Source organism: Labrus bergylta, chromosome 4 (genome assembly GCF_963930695.1).
Source record: "Labrus bergylta chromosome 4, fLabBer1.1, whole genome shotgun sequence".
In the NCBI taxonomy this organism is placed as follows: domain Eukaryota; kingdom Metazoa; phylum Chordata; class Actinopteri; order Labriformes; family Labridae; genus Labrus; species Labrus bergylta.
This window is the reverse complement of record NC_089198.1, coordinates 21825988-21845167: the sequence shown is the minus strand read 5'-3', so window position 1 is coordinate 21845167 and position 19180 is coordinate 21825988. Positions and strand designations below refer to the sequence as shown.

At 39.6% G+C, this 19180-nt stretch overlaps 1 protein-coding gene across 6 annotated transcripts in view; it reads left to right on the top strand.

Annotated features, from left to right (window-relative positions):
* LOC109985844 (dipeptidyl aminopeptidase-like protein 6) overlaps positions 1-19180 on the top strand; it is a 70291-nt gene that overhangs the window by 19524 nt on the left and 31587 nt on the right. Inside the window, exon 1 of one of the 6 annotated variants that reach the window (XM_065954080.1) lies at positions 6840-6896. The exons of 4 other annotated variants lie outside the window; for them this stretch is intronic. In XM_065954080.1, the coding sequence (XP_065810152.1) occupies positions 6855-6896 (42 nt within the window). In that variant the 5' untranslated portion in view covers positions 6840-6854. Of the gene's footprint in view, positions 1-6839; positions 6897-18444; positions 18616-19180 lie in introns of those variants that run through there. One more of the 6 variants, XM_065954081.1, reaches the window with a different exon arrangement.

The window sequence follows — 19180 nt, the reverse complement described above, 5'->3', positions numbered from 1 at the left end:
ATGTAGTCTCAGTGGCGTCACCTATTGGATTCAGAAGAGGCGTTGAGAAGCTTCTCAATGGTAGTTGCCATATTGGACTTGCTGACTCCAACCAACTTCTAGCTTATCAAGAAGCGGGCAAAGTGTTGGAGCTGAGGCGGGCTGAATGTCTATCTTGGTTGCTGAAACCGGCCCATAGGTCATCTACTGTAGCTCATCATCTTGTTAGTAATGGTGATTAACATGAACAAAGCTGACAATTAAAAGTGAAGCCTCAACTTATGACAAACAGCTAAATCACACCCCCTGTCAGTTAAATCAGCCGCTTATTATGCCTAATTATGAAAAGTCTTGACCTTATTATTATTAAAACAGATGAGCTATAAAAACGTTGTCCCCTTATATTTATAAAAATAAAGAAATGAACAACAGAGACCAAAAACGTTGTTGTCAAGTGGTTTCTGCATTCCCACATTGGCTTCATTTTTCAACACTGAAGGTTATTGCTTGGGAATGAAATGCTACAAAAGCCAAATACCAACGTTTTGGAGTAAATAGTTGAATTTTAAACCCTGCAATTAAAAAAAAAAAAAAATTGAACTCTCAGCTATCGGTTATTGCTTCAGGCGTGTTTGTAATTGAGATGTTGTGGTCATACTTTATCTGACAAATGTATTGGTGGAAATATACTGTGACACAAAGACGGTTGTTTTTTTAGTCAGAAATATTGATTCTAGCAGCTTTAAGGTCTAGTACCATGAATCTCAAAAACTAAATAATTAAGATTTAGATTGAAAACGCAATGATGTTTATTGTAAGAGAGAAGTTACAAAGTGCTACACACAATGTAAATCAAGCCACAGATAACAAGCTTAAGAGAAGGGTAAAAAAAAAGGTAAACCATGAACACCAGATAAAATTCTGTCAAAGCAGCATGTAGGAAAGGCCACACGAGGCAACCACGTTATTGCTCCTCCCCTCAGCAGGAGCTCTCAACTGTGTTGCCATGGCTGCAAAGGTGGAGGGTGAGGCTGTGTGCCCGCTGGTGGCTCTGACTCCCGTTATGACGCAGCTCTCCAATTGCACATCGAGCGTCCACTTCTTGTGCCATGCAACAAGCCCATCATTACAGGCATGGTAGCTTTTTCACCCCTTTCTTTCTAAAACTCCCCACCCTGCTTCAGTGCTGACAGACTTTTCCATATTGACCCGTGTTTTTTTTTATGCTCCTCTGTTCCCAAAGGGCATCTCAGCAGGTCAATCTATCCCTGTTGAGCACCTCAACACTCTGCAGACACGCGATCGATCATCTCTCGCCACACTGCCCCTCCCCCGTCCTCCTCCCCTGCAGACCTGTCAACATCATGTCAGCAGGCTTGCTCTCCCTCCTCCTCCTCTCCATGATTTACTGTATTATTACACAAGCTGACAGTGAGTATTAGTCAGTGTTTGAATAAAGGAATCATTATTACTCCCTGATGAGACGAGGATCCTGCAGATTGCTTGATGCTGAGCTTCAGTCTTTAGTGGCAGATGTGACAAACACGTCATCTTCTCTCATTTAGCCTCCAGGCACACACTTTGATTAAAGTTTAATTCATATGCTGCTAACATTTCACAGATATTTTCATTTTAACTGTAGCTCTAATCTGAGCAGGCAAAATTTAGCTGATTAAATATTCATGCCGTAAAAAAATGACACCCCTTTTGTTCGATTTCAATTATTTTTCTATTCTTCTTGATGTAAGTCACACTATATCCCCACCCTGCTTTCCAAATTAGATTATCAGTTCACTCCACGGATGAAACTCCACTTTATAGATTTCCTTTTCTTAAATTCATGTGCCTGAGTGCTAAATATATCTGTCTTTCAACCTAGATTGTTCCACTTTCTGCCTCTCCCTGTGTTCATGTATGTGTTTTTTTATTTATAACTTCTGGCTTTCTTTCCAGAGTTTCTCTTTGAGGATTAGCTTTATTAAATGCATGCTTGATAATCAGTAGATGTACTTTTTGTAGGGGGTGGGGGGGGGAGTATTGCAGATAAAGCGCTACTTTAAGTTTACTGTAAGTGGAAATTTCAGCGTTTTATTCAGCAGTCTCATGGCCTATACATAAGTCAATGATTTTTGTTAAGGCCTGGCAGAGGCCTGCAGCTTTTCCCTGCAATAGTCTATTCAAACTGTATACAGTACAAACCAACATGCTGTACAGCAGGTGAGCTCAGGCTTTTGCTCTGATGAAAACAGACTTAGGATTTTCCACCATGCACCATCAGTGCCAATAAAGGCATAAATCCTCCTTGTGCCCCAAAACAAACAAACAAAACCTCATGTTACCATGGTTTCTTCACAGCCTCTGTCACTATAACCAACCAGCTGCCACCGCTAAGAGAGCCTCATCAACATCCAAGAAGAGAAACATAATGTCAGCCCTCATTAGGACTGGAAAGGTTATAAAGTCACCTCGCATAGATGCAACAGAGGCCTTTCCCTGGAAGAGAAAGTCAAAGAATCATTGCTGGCAATGCGTAATTGCAAAATTTGAATCGAAAGGAGGAAAATGTCAAATGTATGTCAAGAAGTGTGTAGTCAAAACAGAGGATGGATTTCAGTCCTTCCCTTGTCAGCAAAAGTGAGACTTCCATCTTGGTTACCATGCAGTAACGCTTTTTGTTTTCCTCAACATGAGTAAAAGAATCCAAACTAGGTTATTAAAAATGAAGACGACATTTTCAGCAAGTGAAGGATGTTTCTCCAATATCGTTTCTGTCAGAAAGGATTAGAGCAGCAGAGCGGAGCTGCTGTTTCTCCCGGGCCCTCCACACCAACTCTGTTTCAGTCCTGAGTCCAGGCGGCAGTAATCTGTAGTGTCACACAGGCAGTCCCTCTTATCGACCACGTCATGATACAGCAACACACCTGGGAGAACCCACATGGATATCCTTTATCTGGTAGGAACACACATGCAAACATACAGTTTTAAAAGAAAGGCAGCGCTGCAAAGTCATCTGGGTCAGATGACAGTGCAGTAAGTCCTCAAGGATAAAAAAAGAAGCTACAAGAGACTCTAGCTTTCATACATTTGTCGCAGCAGTGTCACTGCACTGAAGAACATTCTCACTCATCTTTAACAAGTGTTAAAATTCCTGTCCTGATATAATGCCTGTACATAAATATCAAATCATCCTTGAGACTGAGAATGAGCTGGTTTGCTCATCATTTTTTGTCTTTACAGCAACACCATCAACCTCACTGGTTCCGACAGATAGTGGTGCTTAAAAAATATCACATTACATCATAATACACAAATATTTAAAATGAATTATTTCACATTATGAGCTCCTAAGCTTGTAGAGTTTGATGATAATATTTGGTAGCACTCTCTTGACTTTCAATTAAAGATGAAGCCACAGCCTGCAGTAGGTTAGCTGAGTGAACACACGGCCTTGAAGCATTTAAAAACAGTCTGCCTGCTTCCATCCACAGAAAACACAATCCACCAATGGCAAAATCTCTCAAATTTTCCGATTTTATTCGTAAACTGAACCCCAATTTTTCTGCCTTTTGCTAGACTTATTACCAAACTGCTCTTTTTAAGGCTGATTTTTATGACTCTAGAGAGAGATTGTTAATATTGTGTATGTCATTTATAAGATCCTGTCTATGAAGTCTTTTTCAAAAGATTAGTTAAGAATGGTTAGAATGCTGTTGCTACGGTTGTTGCTGTGAAGTTCAAGTTTAATGTAACTTATGTTAGCTAGGTTTAAGGTTAGCATAGGTGCAGTTGTACTAAAGTTGAAGTTTTATGTCTTTAGTTAGGGTAATGCCACTGTTGTAAAGTTAAAGTTTTTTTGAACTTATGATAGCTAGATTGAGGGTTACGGAATTGCAGTAAAGATAAAGTTTTGTGTCTCTATCCAGGTTAATTTTGTGTTCTAAAGTTAAAGTTTAATTTAACTTCTGATAGCTAGGTTAGGGGTTAGCATAGGTTGCTTCAGTAAAGTTGTTTTGTGTCTTTAGCCAGGTTATTGTTGCTGTTGTGAAGTTAAAGTTTTCTATAATGAACATTCGCTAGGTTGAGAGTTAGCATGCTGTTGCTGCAGTTGTTGTTTTAGAGAAGAGAGTACGTTTTCTAGAACCCGTACCCCAGCTCCAAACTTGAAACTCTCCTGGTATTATGGCTTGCATAGAAATTTACAAAGTTTGGCTAAATTGAGGGAGAGCTTCAAGTCCTAGTACAACTGTCACTATCCTAAATCCAACCCACTTTGTATACAGAGCAGAGCAGTTTGACAGACAACAGTTCCTTTTCAACTCGTACAGATTTGACTCTTCGTGGATGAAGAGGAGAAATCGTAATGTTAAAAAAAAAAACAGCCATTTTGAATGTAGTTTGTGTGATTCTTTAAAATGTCTGTATGGCAGAAGTTCTTTAGGGTAGCTTTACTCTCGGGATGATGCCTGGACATAGCGGGCGTTCCTCCTCTCTGGTTTAGTCTTCTGATGAATAACGCATGAGAGAGGTTTTCATGTTGCATCCTCCCCACATCTTTTGGTTTATTTTAGCCTTGCAAGGAGCAACAGGAGGAAAAAAAGTTTTGTCCCTCCAGCAATGAAGGTGAGTTTGTAGCTTGTTACTCGTCTTGAGAAACCTCAGCATGAAGGCTGGAGTCGGACCCAGCATGGAGAATCATCTGAAATGTGTTGTGTGAGTGTGCATATCTGTAAACTTCTTGTGTACGGGAACATGTCATTATCCCTGTGGCGAGTTTTTCCCCTGCAAGGCACTTTCTCTATTGTAAAGTTTTTCCTACATCTTCATCTCCAGTCAATATTTATTCCTCTAAGCCAGGAGTCAGGAGTCCCAGAGCTCAGGGGATGGGGAGAGAAGATTGCTTTTCCCTGAGCTGAGAGCAGAGCGTTGACTTCTGAGATGATGTTCGGTGTGGTGGAGCTCACATGGAGCAGAACAGAGATGGGGCTGATAATGATTGTTTGGTGTAGTGGAGGGGGAGAGCGCTATTGAGTGAGTTGCTCTCCTAGAGCTGGCAGCCTGTCACATCGTACCCCACCAAAGACAGGGAAGCCGAGATGCAGTGATTGATGTTCCTCCGCTCACCAGATAGGCTGTGGCTTCATGGGAATAAGGAGACTTTTATTGCTGAATGTGTTTAGAAAGACATCTCGCTGCTCTGACATTATGTGTTGAGACAAACGCACCTTATCAGTTTCCCAGAGAAAGCTGTGACTGTCTTTCTGTCAGCCTGTCTGACTGTCTGTTAGCTGGATATTTTACCTTTACTTCAGTGATGTTATTTGTTGAATAGAGCTGATTCTGAATAACGTTTTATATGATTTTAGCCTCCAGAAATCCCATATGTTTCCCTTGTTATATGTGAACAATTATCAGATACATGGTTTTCCTTTTACAATGGGTTTTTTGAGGACGGAGATAGCTTTGATCAATTATTTTACACATTTTCATATCATTGTCACCTCATTAAATGTATATGGGTAGTAACTGTTGGAAGGAAGACGCCTTACCCCAAATGAAAAGGATTTTGAAGCAAACAGTGTTTTGTCTAGCAGGCGAATCCTAGACCTAAATTGTTTCTTTGCTCTATTTTTGGTCTCCACCATCTCTTTGAGAAAATTCTTATTTTATTAGCTAAACTAAAAGTTGTATTCACCAGCTGTCAGTTAACTTTGTTTGTCTGAACCTTGGTGCTGTACAGGATGAGTTAAATGTTTTTTTTTTAGAGCTTTGTGCTGTGACAAGAAACCATTTTGATGGAAATTGAATGGAATGGAAGAGACTGAATGGAAGTGCAGTCGGGGGCTTTAGAACTGAAACAATGCGCTGAAAGATGCTAAAACGCTCTTTCAATCCAATAGGAACTGCAGAGTCGTTCAACAATTATCAGTTGGTTTCATAATAGAAATACTTTAATCCACATTACATGAAGTGAAAAATAATGTGTGTATACTGTATATCAATGTCTGTAATGCCAGTGTGTGCCAAGAAGTGTGTGACTTTTTTTTAGTTAACAGAAAGCTTTTTTTTTTTTTTTTTTTTGCCTTTATTACTTTTTAATCATTTATGGGAGAATAATCTAGCAGCTGCCTTCCAGGCACAGGTAGGATATGTGCTGTGACACGTCACAGGTATGAGCTGTACTGGGTCACACTCTTTTGTCCCTCTGACCTCGAGACTGCGTCAGCCTGTAGCTGTAAGAGCAGCAGCTCTCGTCGTTCCAGAGAGGTTGAATTGTAAATCAAATTGCTCCACGGAGTAAAGTAGAGGGGAGACAGGATAAAAAAACCCTGGGTAAAAAGCACCATAAAGAAGCCCTGCACTGTGTGTGGTGTGTAATGCTGATCTCTGCTGAATGGCAAGATCCAGCTAATGGCCCAGGTAAGTGGTTCAGTGCTGATTGTTGTGAAGGGCACGAGGGCTTCAGCTTTATCCCTCCTCCTTGCTTTCTTCTACGGGTCGTATTTCAGAGATTAGCGTCGGCGATCAGCGACTGTAGGACTCACTGTTCTTTTCTGATTCTCCCTCGGGGACCTGATGTGACCTCCTCTTGAGAGACAGCTGAAGTACCTGGTTCCTGTTGGCATCTGTGGGTCTCCTAATCATCGTGGTCTTCTCTTAAGGAAGCAGGACAGTGTTTCAGTTTGACACACACACCCACGTGGGCATCCACTTTAACTTAATGTGTTGAATTTAGTGATGAGATGCTGACTGTGGGATTATTCCCACTGAGAGCTGCTGTGTCTTCCTTATGACTATAGGTCATTATTCAAGCATCTCTCTCCACGTTCACATCACTCTTCTCTCACAGTTTCCAAGGCTGACACTCTGTATGTACGATGAAAACACGCAAGTTGTCCCGGGTGGAGCGACTATGGAGGGTGAGTGCTGAAAATGACACATGTATCTTGTCTTCTACCATCTTTCTACTCTGTAATTATGCTTTTCATCATTCTGTTACTGAGAACTTGAAGGACACTTTCAATAGCTATTACAAGCTGTTTCCATACTCGAGTGTCAGAGCCGTTTATATATTTATTTTAATTTCAGACTGTCAGATGATATCATGAGCACTTAAGATGAGGACCAATGTTGTGAAAAGCTGTCAGAGATTGCGGAAAAATCATTGTCATTATGTCTAAAAACTTGTCAGTTTTTCAATGAAACTAACAGGCTGTCTTCGGGAACATGCTGAAAGGCAATTTTGTATTATAAGCATAATTAAGACACTACTAAGAAGCCCTTTATATAAAGCCTTTTAGAGTGTTACAGATCTGTAGTTATTTCAGATTTTTTTCTTGCTTCTTTGTCCTGCATCTGCCCCCTTAACCGTGTCTTTTAAAGAAAACATAAAATGTTATTTTCCTGAATATTTGACTTGTCTGCTGCAGTGAGATGTAAAATCCAAAACCAGACACACGGGATCCAGTATGGAAACACCTTAATGCACTTTCCTTGCAGGCTTTTATTGTGGTTAAGCAAAGACTGCTGTATAATGCACAAAGTGCTTCCCTAGTCCCATCTTGCATTATCAGCTTTTTTTCCCCTTTTTTTACAACAATACATATTTAATACGAACCCCTTAGACAAAGTTGGATCTCAACAGTATATTGATTAGTTTGGAACAAATTGCAGTGATATGAGGAACTTCGACGTTAATGAGAAAACTTTATCGCATTTAAGTAATAAAGTTCAAGTGTTTAAGTTCAAGACACTCTGATTTTTGTCTCCAAATACACTTTCATAATTCAATTAAGAAACACTCATAGAAACAGCATAATGCTTTATTTGTGCATTAAATTTGGTGCTTCTGATTGAACATTTGTCTAAGAAAGTGATCATCAGTGTTCATTATTTTTCGCATTTAAGTCCTTCCTCTCCCCTTTGTAGCAACCATAGACTGTAAATCACAGTGGACACAGCCTGAGTGATGTCACTCATTGGTTACTGAAAGGGGCTTTGGAAGCCTGTCGATGGTGTTTGCCATGCCGGAAATGCTGTCTCAACCCAACTTTCATTCAACCTAACGACGATTCTTAAGCCTCATTACAACCGCTACATCGCACCCGTCCATCAATCAGGGCAGCCATGCTCCAGTCCTTATTGTGAATAAAGCTTATTTTCATGAAATCATAACGGATGAGTTATCAAAAAATGGATCCCCTGTACATTGTAAGCCGATAGGGAATGAGCCAATCAGAAACAGCAAAAAAGGAGCACACTCGACAATAAATGAAGTTTCAGGTGCACGACCGCAACAAGACTGAAAAAGAGACAGAAAATTCAGCACACTAAATGTCCTTTTCTATCTCTTAATGAGCTAATCAGACCAATATGGGTTTTTTTTTTTAACCAGACTGTTAACACATTCATTTCTGGTATAAGAAATTGCTTTTTTGAATGGGTGTGAATGTGATTTCCAGGGCCTCTGCCGCTAGCCTCAAGTGAGCACTCCATGAAATTCAGCATTTTGCTCTTCTGCATTGGCTTCATTTTTTTACACCCAAGGTTGCTTCTTGGTAGCAACATACGTCTCACCTACTCATTGTCTATAGTCAAATTTTGGCTTTCTTTACTCTAAAAAATATCAAAAGTGTCCCACAAGAAAGACACAAAGACACAGTGACATGAAAAACTAATATACCAATCCCTGATTATATTTCATTATACGAAATGAGTTTGGTTAAATTTGATGACCAGTCTTGCACTGTTGGGGCAGTTATAAAAATGTGTCCCATCATATGTGTTTTGGGGCATCAAATTAATTTCCCCTGTCCTTAGCACCTGTCCTAAGATCTTTTCTATTTGCTAGTGTGAGTATAGTTGTATCAAAGTAAGAGGGGTAAATAAAAGTCTCTGCAGTGCATTTGTGCTTTTAGGATCATTAAGTAATATCTGATAATGCAGGTAGTAATACTTATATACTCTGCTGTTGTAGACACTTAAGAGAGGGCAGGGCAGAGTGAGATGTTTCACTCCATGCTGTCAGCATCACACAGGCAACGATGAGGCACTGTAAGGCTTTGATAGACTCAGGCGCTGTAGCTTAGCAGCTGGTGCTGATCTAGCTGTGTATCCTCAGGTTTTGTCCTTTTGTGTGCACCGATGCCTAAAATGTTAATTCATTTTGACGTGATATGAGTTTGACACAAGTGTTTTCAAACTGCATCCAAATCCCCTGAGAGGCTGGATTCTGGTAGAGAGCTGGCAGACAGGTTGTCATAATATTTTAGTGTTTTCTCTGATGAAGGTATAATACTGCTACTACCACGGCTAATAAAAACAATAGGCAATATGTATGTAGTTTCAGTTGTAAGCTCTGTTTGCGGTGTTGCTTTAGGGATGACACTCTCTGCCAGTCAGTGGATTGTCCTCTTTGTCTCTGGCAGAAATATCTAAAACTTATAGACAGATGGTAATGAAATCCGGTATATGGATATATACAAATCTTGATGGTACCCAGATGATGTGTCTGAAATCTCCCTGCTTTTTCTACAGTGCTACCTGGCCTTGCTGATATTTTTAGTGAAATATTTCAATCAAAATTAAAAGGAAAAGCGACACATTAGAAATAATTGTAATAACTTATGTCAAGCGCCCTCATCATGTCAAAATGATCTGTCTTGTACTTTGGTTCACAAGGAATGATAAAACTGCAGTACTGAAATTCATCATTTTGAGTAAAAAAAAAATTCTGAGGAACTAAACGTATTTCTGTCATCATTTCTCCTGTCTTGCAGAAAGCTGTGTGTGTGCGTGCGTGTGTGAGTGTGTGAGTGTGTGCCCTCTATTTCCATTTAAAAGAAATAGAGAGAATAATTGGACATTTACTAGATTGAATATTTTCTGTTAGCTAGCAGGGTCCTTGGAGATAAATAGTAGAGCAATGATGGAAATATATTCAAACCCGTGGTGAATATGTAACAATAAAGCACTTTTCATTCAGAAGCTTCTAATTCTCTCTTAATCACTCCCCTCTGCACCTCTCCATTCTCAAGCAGAACAACGCTGATATATTAATTATCCTGTCCTTGAACGTAATTCATTATCATTTCTTTTCGGCCCCCTGAATCAAATCTTTACACCTGTGTCTTTGGTGTATTGGATGATTTGTTTCTCCCCGATCTGAATAAACAACACACTTTACTGCTGAGTCTTTGTTTATCGCCCTTGTGGCTATGCTTTATCAAACACAAATTTCAATAACAACTTGACAAAATGCAGTGTTAACTCTAAACTTTGTTGTTCTTTCTCTTTATGGGCCTCTGGTAAGTCATTGATGAGCACACATAAAGTTCACAAGGCTCATAAGTCTTTTTTATGAGATTTGGATCAGCAGATGGGTAAATGCTCTGTTAATGCAGGCTGACTCACCCTGTTTTGTCTCTGTAGAAATGCCAGATGCACATGTGTTACATTTAATGAGCAACTTTACTGTTTGCTTGTTGACATCATTTCCTTACTGTCGTTGTTTTATTAGTTATATTCATTCAGCATAGCGGCACTTCTGTATGCTACGTTTTTTTTGTGCCCCAGTTGCAGAACAGGTGCCTTTGTTTTTTTGTTTTTTTGGAAATCTTCAGAAGACAGTCTGATGGAAATCATTTTGTTGGATGATCTTAGGAGTAGATTCAAATGTCCACACATTAAGTCAGGATGACTTATCCATTAGCATCAATCACATCTGTCCCAGATACTGAACTATCAATAGACCATGAATAACAGCATGTCAACTATGTAGCAACTTTTTATATATACTTCAATGACTGACTTTCAAAATGATGAATATGCAGAGTTTGAGGAAGGAGATTTTCAAATCCATCTGCTGATGAGACACATTTTTTTTCAAGGCTTTAATCTCACGTCAACACATGCATATGAGTATTATTTTGTGGTTTTATGCTAATAGTGGTTTGGAATAGGATTTACACTTGTGCAGAGTGGAATCATACAGCCTCCAAAACACAAAGTAACATTTTCAGTGAGTATGAGACGTCTTGTTTCAAGCAGGTAGAATATACATTTGTATTGTCATTGTGCAGGTATATACACCGATAATATGCTGTACTGCCTGAGCCGGTCTCAAATAGAAGAAGTTGAAATAACACACGCACGTGCACACGAAAGGCACAATACAAATGTATAGACAGTTGCACAGTCAGATTATATACTGTATAATGTAGGAGACATATACTGAATTCTATACAAAATAAGAATATTGCACATTATTGTACAGTTCACAGTAAACATATTTGCATATAAAGGAGAGGATAAAAAAATGTTATTTCACAAAGGAAAGATAAACAGAGTCTTATGTTAAAAAATCTACAGAGGTTTTTTTGTCTAATAACTGTCAGTTCTAACCCTTATTTTCTTTATAATTTTCTAAAACATGTCTTCAAGGGATCTTTAGGAATATTTTTAGAGACCAAAGGAAGGGTTTGTGTCTTTAAGAAAAACAAGGCACAGAAAATAATTTCAGTATTTGAAGTATTAATGTTGGTAAGAAACTGGTCAGTCAGTCAAAACAAAGTTTGCTGATCTTTGATGATTAAAAAGCACCCAATATCTGTGGCTCTTGTTCTGTTTTAACACTCATTAGATCTTGTCTGTTTACTTTGTTTTATCGCTCTCAGGACAGTCCCACCCCAGTGACCACTAATGTGTTTGAATTCCATTTTCTTCCATTTTCTCATTTTCTTTGAACTGTTTGCACTGTGGGTCTTTTGCCTCTCTGGTACTCTCTCACACTCTCTCTCTCTCTCTCATTCTCTCGTGGCTGCTTCCCATGGGAGGAGTAGCCCACCTGGTAATGTATGTCATCAGTGGCCTCCTGCTGAGAGCACACCTGTGGAGGATCCTCCCCCAAGGATTATATAAATGGAGCGTTAGCAGCAGCATCATAGCTGTTTACTGTATGTAGTTAACTTTCTGTTGACCTACATTTGCTAATTGAGTTACTTTTTATACTGCCAGTTTTGGACAACTTGTCAATTCTGGAAATCATTTTCAGTTTCCTTCCCCAAAGACACTGAGTCAACATTTGGGTCGTTTATTTGCCTCGTGTCAACCCTATCCTTAAAAACATCTGAACTACAAAGTGGCCGTCTGGTTTCATGTCTTGTTTGCGGGCTAACGAGTTTTTGAAGAGTCAATTTGAGATGTTTTGCTTCCAGCAGTAAAAGCATGGGAAGGGCTGAGAGTTTAGATGTCCTATAAACCTGACTGCTGAGATTTACTGTATAGAACAAACTGTGACCACAGTAAGAGCTTCCCCTGTTGACTGCCTCAGTGCTGCTTCAATGTTCCCCCTCACAATTATTCCAGTGGTGCAGTTTCCCCATGGTAGAGTTATATTTTGGACCCTCAGGCTGCCACTTTTGTCATGAATAATCTGTATGGATCTTTTTTTTATATTGTTTGGGCTGAAAATCATTCAGCGCAGCCTGTTGGGTGCTGTTCTGTTGCCCATTGTGCAGTCGAGATACGTTTCAGACGCTCTCTGTGTGAAAAGCTATGCAGTGGAGAGCTGCTGTGGTTTTGATGTTTTGGGGCCACAAAAGGAAATATTTTGGCTACCACATAATAAATAGTTCACTATAGTTCACTTTTCTTAAGAGCATAAAGACTACAATTAAAGAGCCTAAATACAAGCTTAAAAATTAGACTGAAAAAAGCCACACATAAACTAAACAGGTCTCGTCCTCTGTGAGGGTATTGTGCACGGACATTATGAAAACTGATTTAAGCTATAAAGAATAATCTGTGCAAGAGTCTCTTAAAAATGCAAAGCAAATTAAAACAGTGTATTTAATTTATCAACCATGATAGCAAATAAGTGTCAGCTAGCAGAAAAAAATCTAATTTAAACAGGACAATAACATCTTTAAAATCCTCCCTCTTCTACCTTTGTATTAAAGCTCCATTCTAACACAGAATGCTACACTCGATTTCTTTTCATCATTAGGATCCGGTTAATAATCTAAAGATGAACTCGTCTCATTTACGTCGTGTCAGGTGTAAATGTCAAAATACTATAAAATAGTTAAAGAAAAATCACCGCACTTTATGATAAGGAATAAAACGTGTTCATTTAAACATAGGCTACAGTGCAACAGCAGACCATAGTGTAAAAATTAGGTATACAAAAGTATTGATTCCATTTTTACGAACTTTAACTTTGAAAGCAAAAGTTATAATAAAGAAAAACATCCTGCAGTCTTGGAGTCAGTGAGTTGAGTGACCCAGTTCCTCCCCTTGTTAAAACCAGAAAGTTTTACAGCAGGGCAGCTCTCCCAGAGAAACAGTTGAGTATTGATGGGGGTCAAGAAGAGAGGTTTTGGAGGTGAGGGAGTGTTACAAAGCGAATGTAATTTTTATATAGTGTGTGTTTGAGTGTGTATGTGTGCATGTGTCCAAACAACTCCAGACTAAACAATGCTAGATTAATTGTGTCCCTTTAAAGTCCTCTCTTGGTAGCAGACCAATAAAGAGTTTGATTAAAGACTTGCAGACCTTTTAATTACCCCTCCGTAAAGTCCAGAGTCCAGACAGAGGAAAAACTGCCTCCAGTCTGAAAACTTCTCTGCCTTTCATCACTTAGCGACACGTGTAGGCGTGTTTTCTCAGGGCCTAATTTCTGACCATTATGTACAGTAATGATCTCTGATGAACCGTACAGCGTGGCCCACTTGCCAGCACTATATATCCTTCAACCTGTGATTTACAGCTGCAGCCGAGCAGACTAGAGTGGAGATGCAAACAGCAGTGTTTACTCTGACAGAGGCAGGTGTGCTGCCAGTTGACGAGCTGAAGGAGTCACGGCAGGCTGGAGGGTAAGGGGGGACATGACTGATGATTGAGCTGGCCGGGATGACAGCTGGCAGCTTGGCCCAATGGAAACAGCTTGTTTTTAAATCAGCAGGCTTTATGGATTGATACGGTTTTATTTAGAAAAAGCCTAAGAACAATGTCAAGTCCAGCCATGCTTCTAAATCATAATACAATTTCTTTGCTGTCTTAAAAAAAAAAAAAAAAACAGGTAAAATTTTAAATTTTCATTAGGCTCATTCTAGTGTTAATTTAATGCTATCCGTCTGAAAGCAGGGCTGTAGCTAAGATATTCAAGGACTGAGGCCTAAGCCCCCCTTACACGAAAAAAGGCGATGATGATAACTTCTTTGTATTTTGTTTCTTTATGTTGGCGACAATAAGAGTATCTCTGTTAGAAATGCAACAAAATAAAAACTATTAACCCCCTTATCACAAAAACATACCCTCTTAATGGCTGCTTCACCATTAAAGGCTCCTCAGTGTTAAGCTTTAAAGCAGCTGTAAGATTTTATTTTGCATCAACAACAATTCAGTAATGTAAATAGGTGTAAAAAAACATTACATTCTTGACATGAAAAGGTCAAACCTTTTTCTTGCACAGGATGTTGACCTCTAGAAAAAAATCAAGAATTTTTGGTCGTAATGTACAACATTGAAAACAGAGCTTGAAATACATGTGCAAGTAAATGTGAAAATTGTAAGCTTTGCACACTTAAAACTGTTAAATGACATTGCCTTTGTACTGCAGAAGTGTGAATGATATTGTGTGTATCCCTTGTTCATCACTGTAGTGATGCTGTCAATGTCCAAACCTCTCAGGGATGCATTTGTATAAAAACATGGTGGATAATAATAAGGTTGTAAGTGTATAGGTGAGTGTTCATGGCTGTGTGAGGCTTCCTTCTCTGCTGTTTTGTCTGTGGAAAGAGAGTGCTGATAATGATCGGTTTTCAAACAAAACTGTCCTGCCTTTTGATAGCTGTCTTCATCTCACGCTTCTCTCTTTGCCCAGAGTGTTGACGGACAGGCTGAGCGCCAAAGTTGTGGACGCACATGTCAAAGGGATTTAGTCTTTATAAAAATCTGACATCACAATTTCCTTCATAATAAACAGTTTCTGCTGTTACTCGAATTAAATGGAATGCACTTCATCACAGCATGCCTCTGATTTTTCAAATTAAAAGAACCCTAATTTGTGTTTGTGATGAGTAAAAAAACCAAAGACAAACCCCGGCGTAAAAACAATTAGAAGAGGGATTGGGATTTGCATATTTATTTATGTTGGACAGACAAAAGGCTGTCAGGCAAGAAGTGATCACTTGGGGGAGCTAGCATGCAGTCGAAGACCAACTTACTGTTCAATGACTGTTAAATAAACAACTGTTTGTTGTTGTTTGTCCCCTTGAAGGAAAGAAAAACACACTTCACGTGTGCACACTCATTACTCATGTGTGTGCAATGTGCTGCTTACAGGACGTTAGCCGGAAGGGTTTTATTTGACAGATGCTGCTTTGAGATGCTATCTTAGGCAGCACGTATAAATCTAAATGATGAAAAAGAAACTGTAAATTAAAATTTGTCAAACCGATGATAAGAACATGCCGTGAAGGAGAGCATGTTCTGTTCAAACAAAGCCTCTGCTAGCACATTCAGACCCCACGTGGCTGCATTATCTTATTCTTCTCCAATTACTCCTGATTGCTTGTAGTTTGTTATTACAGCCAGGAACCTACATGCTTCATGTTGTGATGATCAATCTTTGTGCCCCTCGCTGCGTTCAGACGGACTCTCTTTATCAAAGCTTGGCTGGTCTCTTAAGCACCCCACTGTGTTTGCTTTTTGTTAAATGCAGCGCTCATGGCCCTTCACCTCCAGTAGGCCTTTGAATATATTTTTGTACGGCTAATTGTCAGGAAGTTGCATCCTCTGACAGCTAGGTTTTACTGTAACAGAAAGATGGTGGATAGAAATCTGTGTGAATCAAAACAATATGTGAAGAGGAGAGACACTTTGAAAGGATAAAACTGAACTATTAAATTATGTAACTAATTAAATTCAATGTTTGTTTCCCCCATTCATTTTGTTATCTGCGCAAAACAGACCCATTAACCTGACTACCAGATGCTTTTGTTTTCCGAACTCGATTATTTGAATGCGTTTTGGTGAGAGGTAAACGGTCTCTGTGCTCATGTGTCAGAGGAGCTGTCCACAGTGGAGGTGCTGAAATCAGTCTTGGCAGTGAGCTGGCCATGCAGCTCCCTTAGGCTTGGGTAGAGCTGTGCAGAGACACTGTGCCAAATACCGTGTTTCACTTTAAAGTCCGCTCATTATCTCAGCTAAATTTGTGTTTTATCCTCAGTGTAGAAACTCTATCTCTTCATCCAAATAACTCTGTCTTGAAACTTTTATTTCCTTTGTTTTTTTATCTTTATTTTCTTCAATTCGTATCTTGAATTCCTTTATTCTTCTTCTGATGTTGATGCAATATGCTCCTTTTTATCTTACATTTAACCCTCTTTGTATTCTCATTCATTTTCCATAGTTGTGATGATGCTTGCTGGCTAGGGTTTGTACTCTTGTATGTCTTGTTGTTGTACATGTATTGACACGTACTTTTGACACACACACACACACACACACACACACACACACACACACACACACACACACACACACACACACACACACACACACACACACACACACACACACAACCCCCAAGAGATGAGACTTAAGTCTTTTGTCCAAGTCTAACATAATCTTATAATAATTCTGTACTTTTGTGTTATCAGATTACAGGTGAAACATCATGTCTTCATGTATATAATTACAGAGTGAATAATCACCATGAGACCAGTTACATTTCCCAGAGAAAGACCTTGTGATTAACATTTATTCACATATCGTGCACTCTTTGATGATCAAGTATAGCTGGGATTTCACACTGGGGTTTGATGTCTTCTCTGTTTATTCCTTCTTAATTTATAGATCCACAAATTCCTGAGAGGGAAGACTCATCCTGACAATAATTACTCCTTAAGATGATAATAAATGTACTGCTCGTAATTACACTGAAGATATAATTGCAACAAGGGACTCTTTCCCTCATGGCGATGCAAAAAGTATCTTCCTATCTGCTGGTGACTCACATCACAGACTTTCTTCGTTGCCTTTCTTTCTTTCGCTTTCTTATCGGGGCTTGTTCAGTTCCTTTTCCCTCTGACAGATGACTGGTTCAAAAGGCCAGAAGCTCTGCAGAGATTGTGCACGAAATCTGAAGAAACCTGCTCTGTGTGTGTGTTTGTGTCAGTGCGTGTTGTGTGTGTGTGTGTGTGTGTGTGTGTGTGTGTGTGCAACACCAATAAGCATACGATCTGTGCTAACAAGAGTGTGGATGTTGTGTGTGCACAGAGATGTGACACACGGTGAGAGAGTTACAGCACAAACAGTGTTTTGTTAGGAACTATTTCTGCTCTGTGTGGGAGGACGGCAGATCTGCTTCTCAAGAGCCAGGCCAGCAGCAACCCCGCTTTGTTTTAATGGCAGACAATACAGCAGCATTGGCATCAACACACTGGAGTGAATATGATTTTTATGGCCATAGTCACAATATGCAAATCTTCTCTCTTCAGCTCCCTAAACTGCAATGCACAAAACTCTGTCAGTCATGAATACATCTTTAACATAAGAATTTAGATAAGACTTAAAAATCTCCCCTGTGCTGATATCTTAAAGTATTTCGTTCTTCTTGCATTGATTCCGGTTTCCATTTCCTGTGTAATGGACTTGCCAGTAATAAGTGCCGACAATGATCTGATCCAAACTGACAGGCCTCCACATTATCAGCTGCTGTGAGTTCAGAGCCGAGCACTGGAACAACTGCAGGTCAAGGTGGAAGGACAAAAACCTTGATATCTTTGTTATTTCTTAGCGGAGCAGGAAAAAGAAACGGCAATAGAAAATGTTAAGATCTGTTATGCCAGAGGAGACTTTTGCACTTCCTGCTGCTATTTTTTTTTACTTGTTGTTATTTTCGTTTTTTCTATTTAGGTCTGATTTTTGAAGTGTCAAAACTTGAAAGCAGTCTGCTTTGTTTTGACTTGGATGTCAACTATTTCATAGAGGTTTCATGTAAATTTCCCTTTTGTATCCCTTTACTTTTTGTCCTAATATTTTTGAAAACAAATCTTAAAGTTTCTGACTGTTTAAATAGAAGGCTACTTGCCATTTCTTCTTGCCGTTTCTATTATTATTATCAAGCTATTATTATCATTATGTCTAATCGTTCAGTTGTCTGATCCATGATTCTCAAAATTTCCAAATTAGTGCACATTAGTCAATCTTTAGTTTGTATCAAGTCAATTCACAACAAATGTAAACTGAAGACACTTTAAGAGCAGGTCTAGACCTTACTTCTGATTCATGAAATAACGCAAATTACAAAAAGAAATGTAAAAAAGAATAAAGCAGGAGATGCCAGTCTGAGCCTCCCACATCGCTGCGGTCCACAGTTCCCTGCACATCAGATGAACTCAGCGCTGTCTGCACCCACGGTCTTATTGTTTCAGCGAGTGTACACCTCTCTCTCTCTCTCTCTCTCTCTCTCTCTCTCTCCCCCTCTCGGTCTCTCGTATTTCTCCCGCCTCATTATTCTGCACCTGTCGGCAGCGGACGCCGGCGCGCGCTCCTCTCCTCCGTGTGTTTACGGTCATGACTTCTTCCAAAGACGCCAACGGGCCGGCGAAAGCGGCTCCGCAGCCGGATGAGGTAGGATTTGGGACTAGCTTTGCTCTTTATAGTCTGGTCTTTGCTTTTTGACGTTATCTCTCATAGACATGTGTTTGTACCGAGAGCGACTAAAACGAACTTGTGCCAACATTGTTAATGCACTGGTGTTGTGACCTCAGTCTGCAGGTGTAGCATCTTTATCATTCAGCCTGGGTGGTGTCATGTGTGCACGTGCAGTTTGACTTGGAGAAAACACCTGCTGGTCCTCATGACACACAGTTTGCTCTCACACAATCTCTTATTCTGCTCTGAATCATGGATAAAAGTTTTCACAGAAGAGAAAAAGAAGACACAGAGAGAGAATACTGAGTGGGTGTTAATTGCTCTGCATTGTTCAGTCATCTCATTGAGTTTAAATAGAGCTCTGTGTGAGGCCATAGGGAACACAGTGAAGTGATGTAATGGCTTTGTAGACACATAATCCACTTTAGGTTTTTACATAACTCCGCTCCTGGCAGTGATATCACAATTTGGGTTGAAAGGTGCTTCACAGAAATAAACTCCTGTTTGCATGTATGCAGAGGGAGCATCTTGACAATCAATG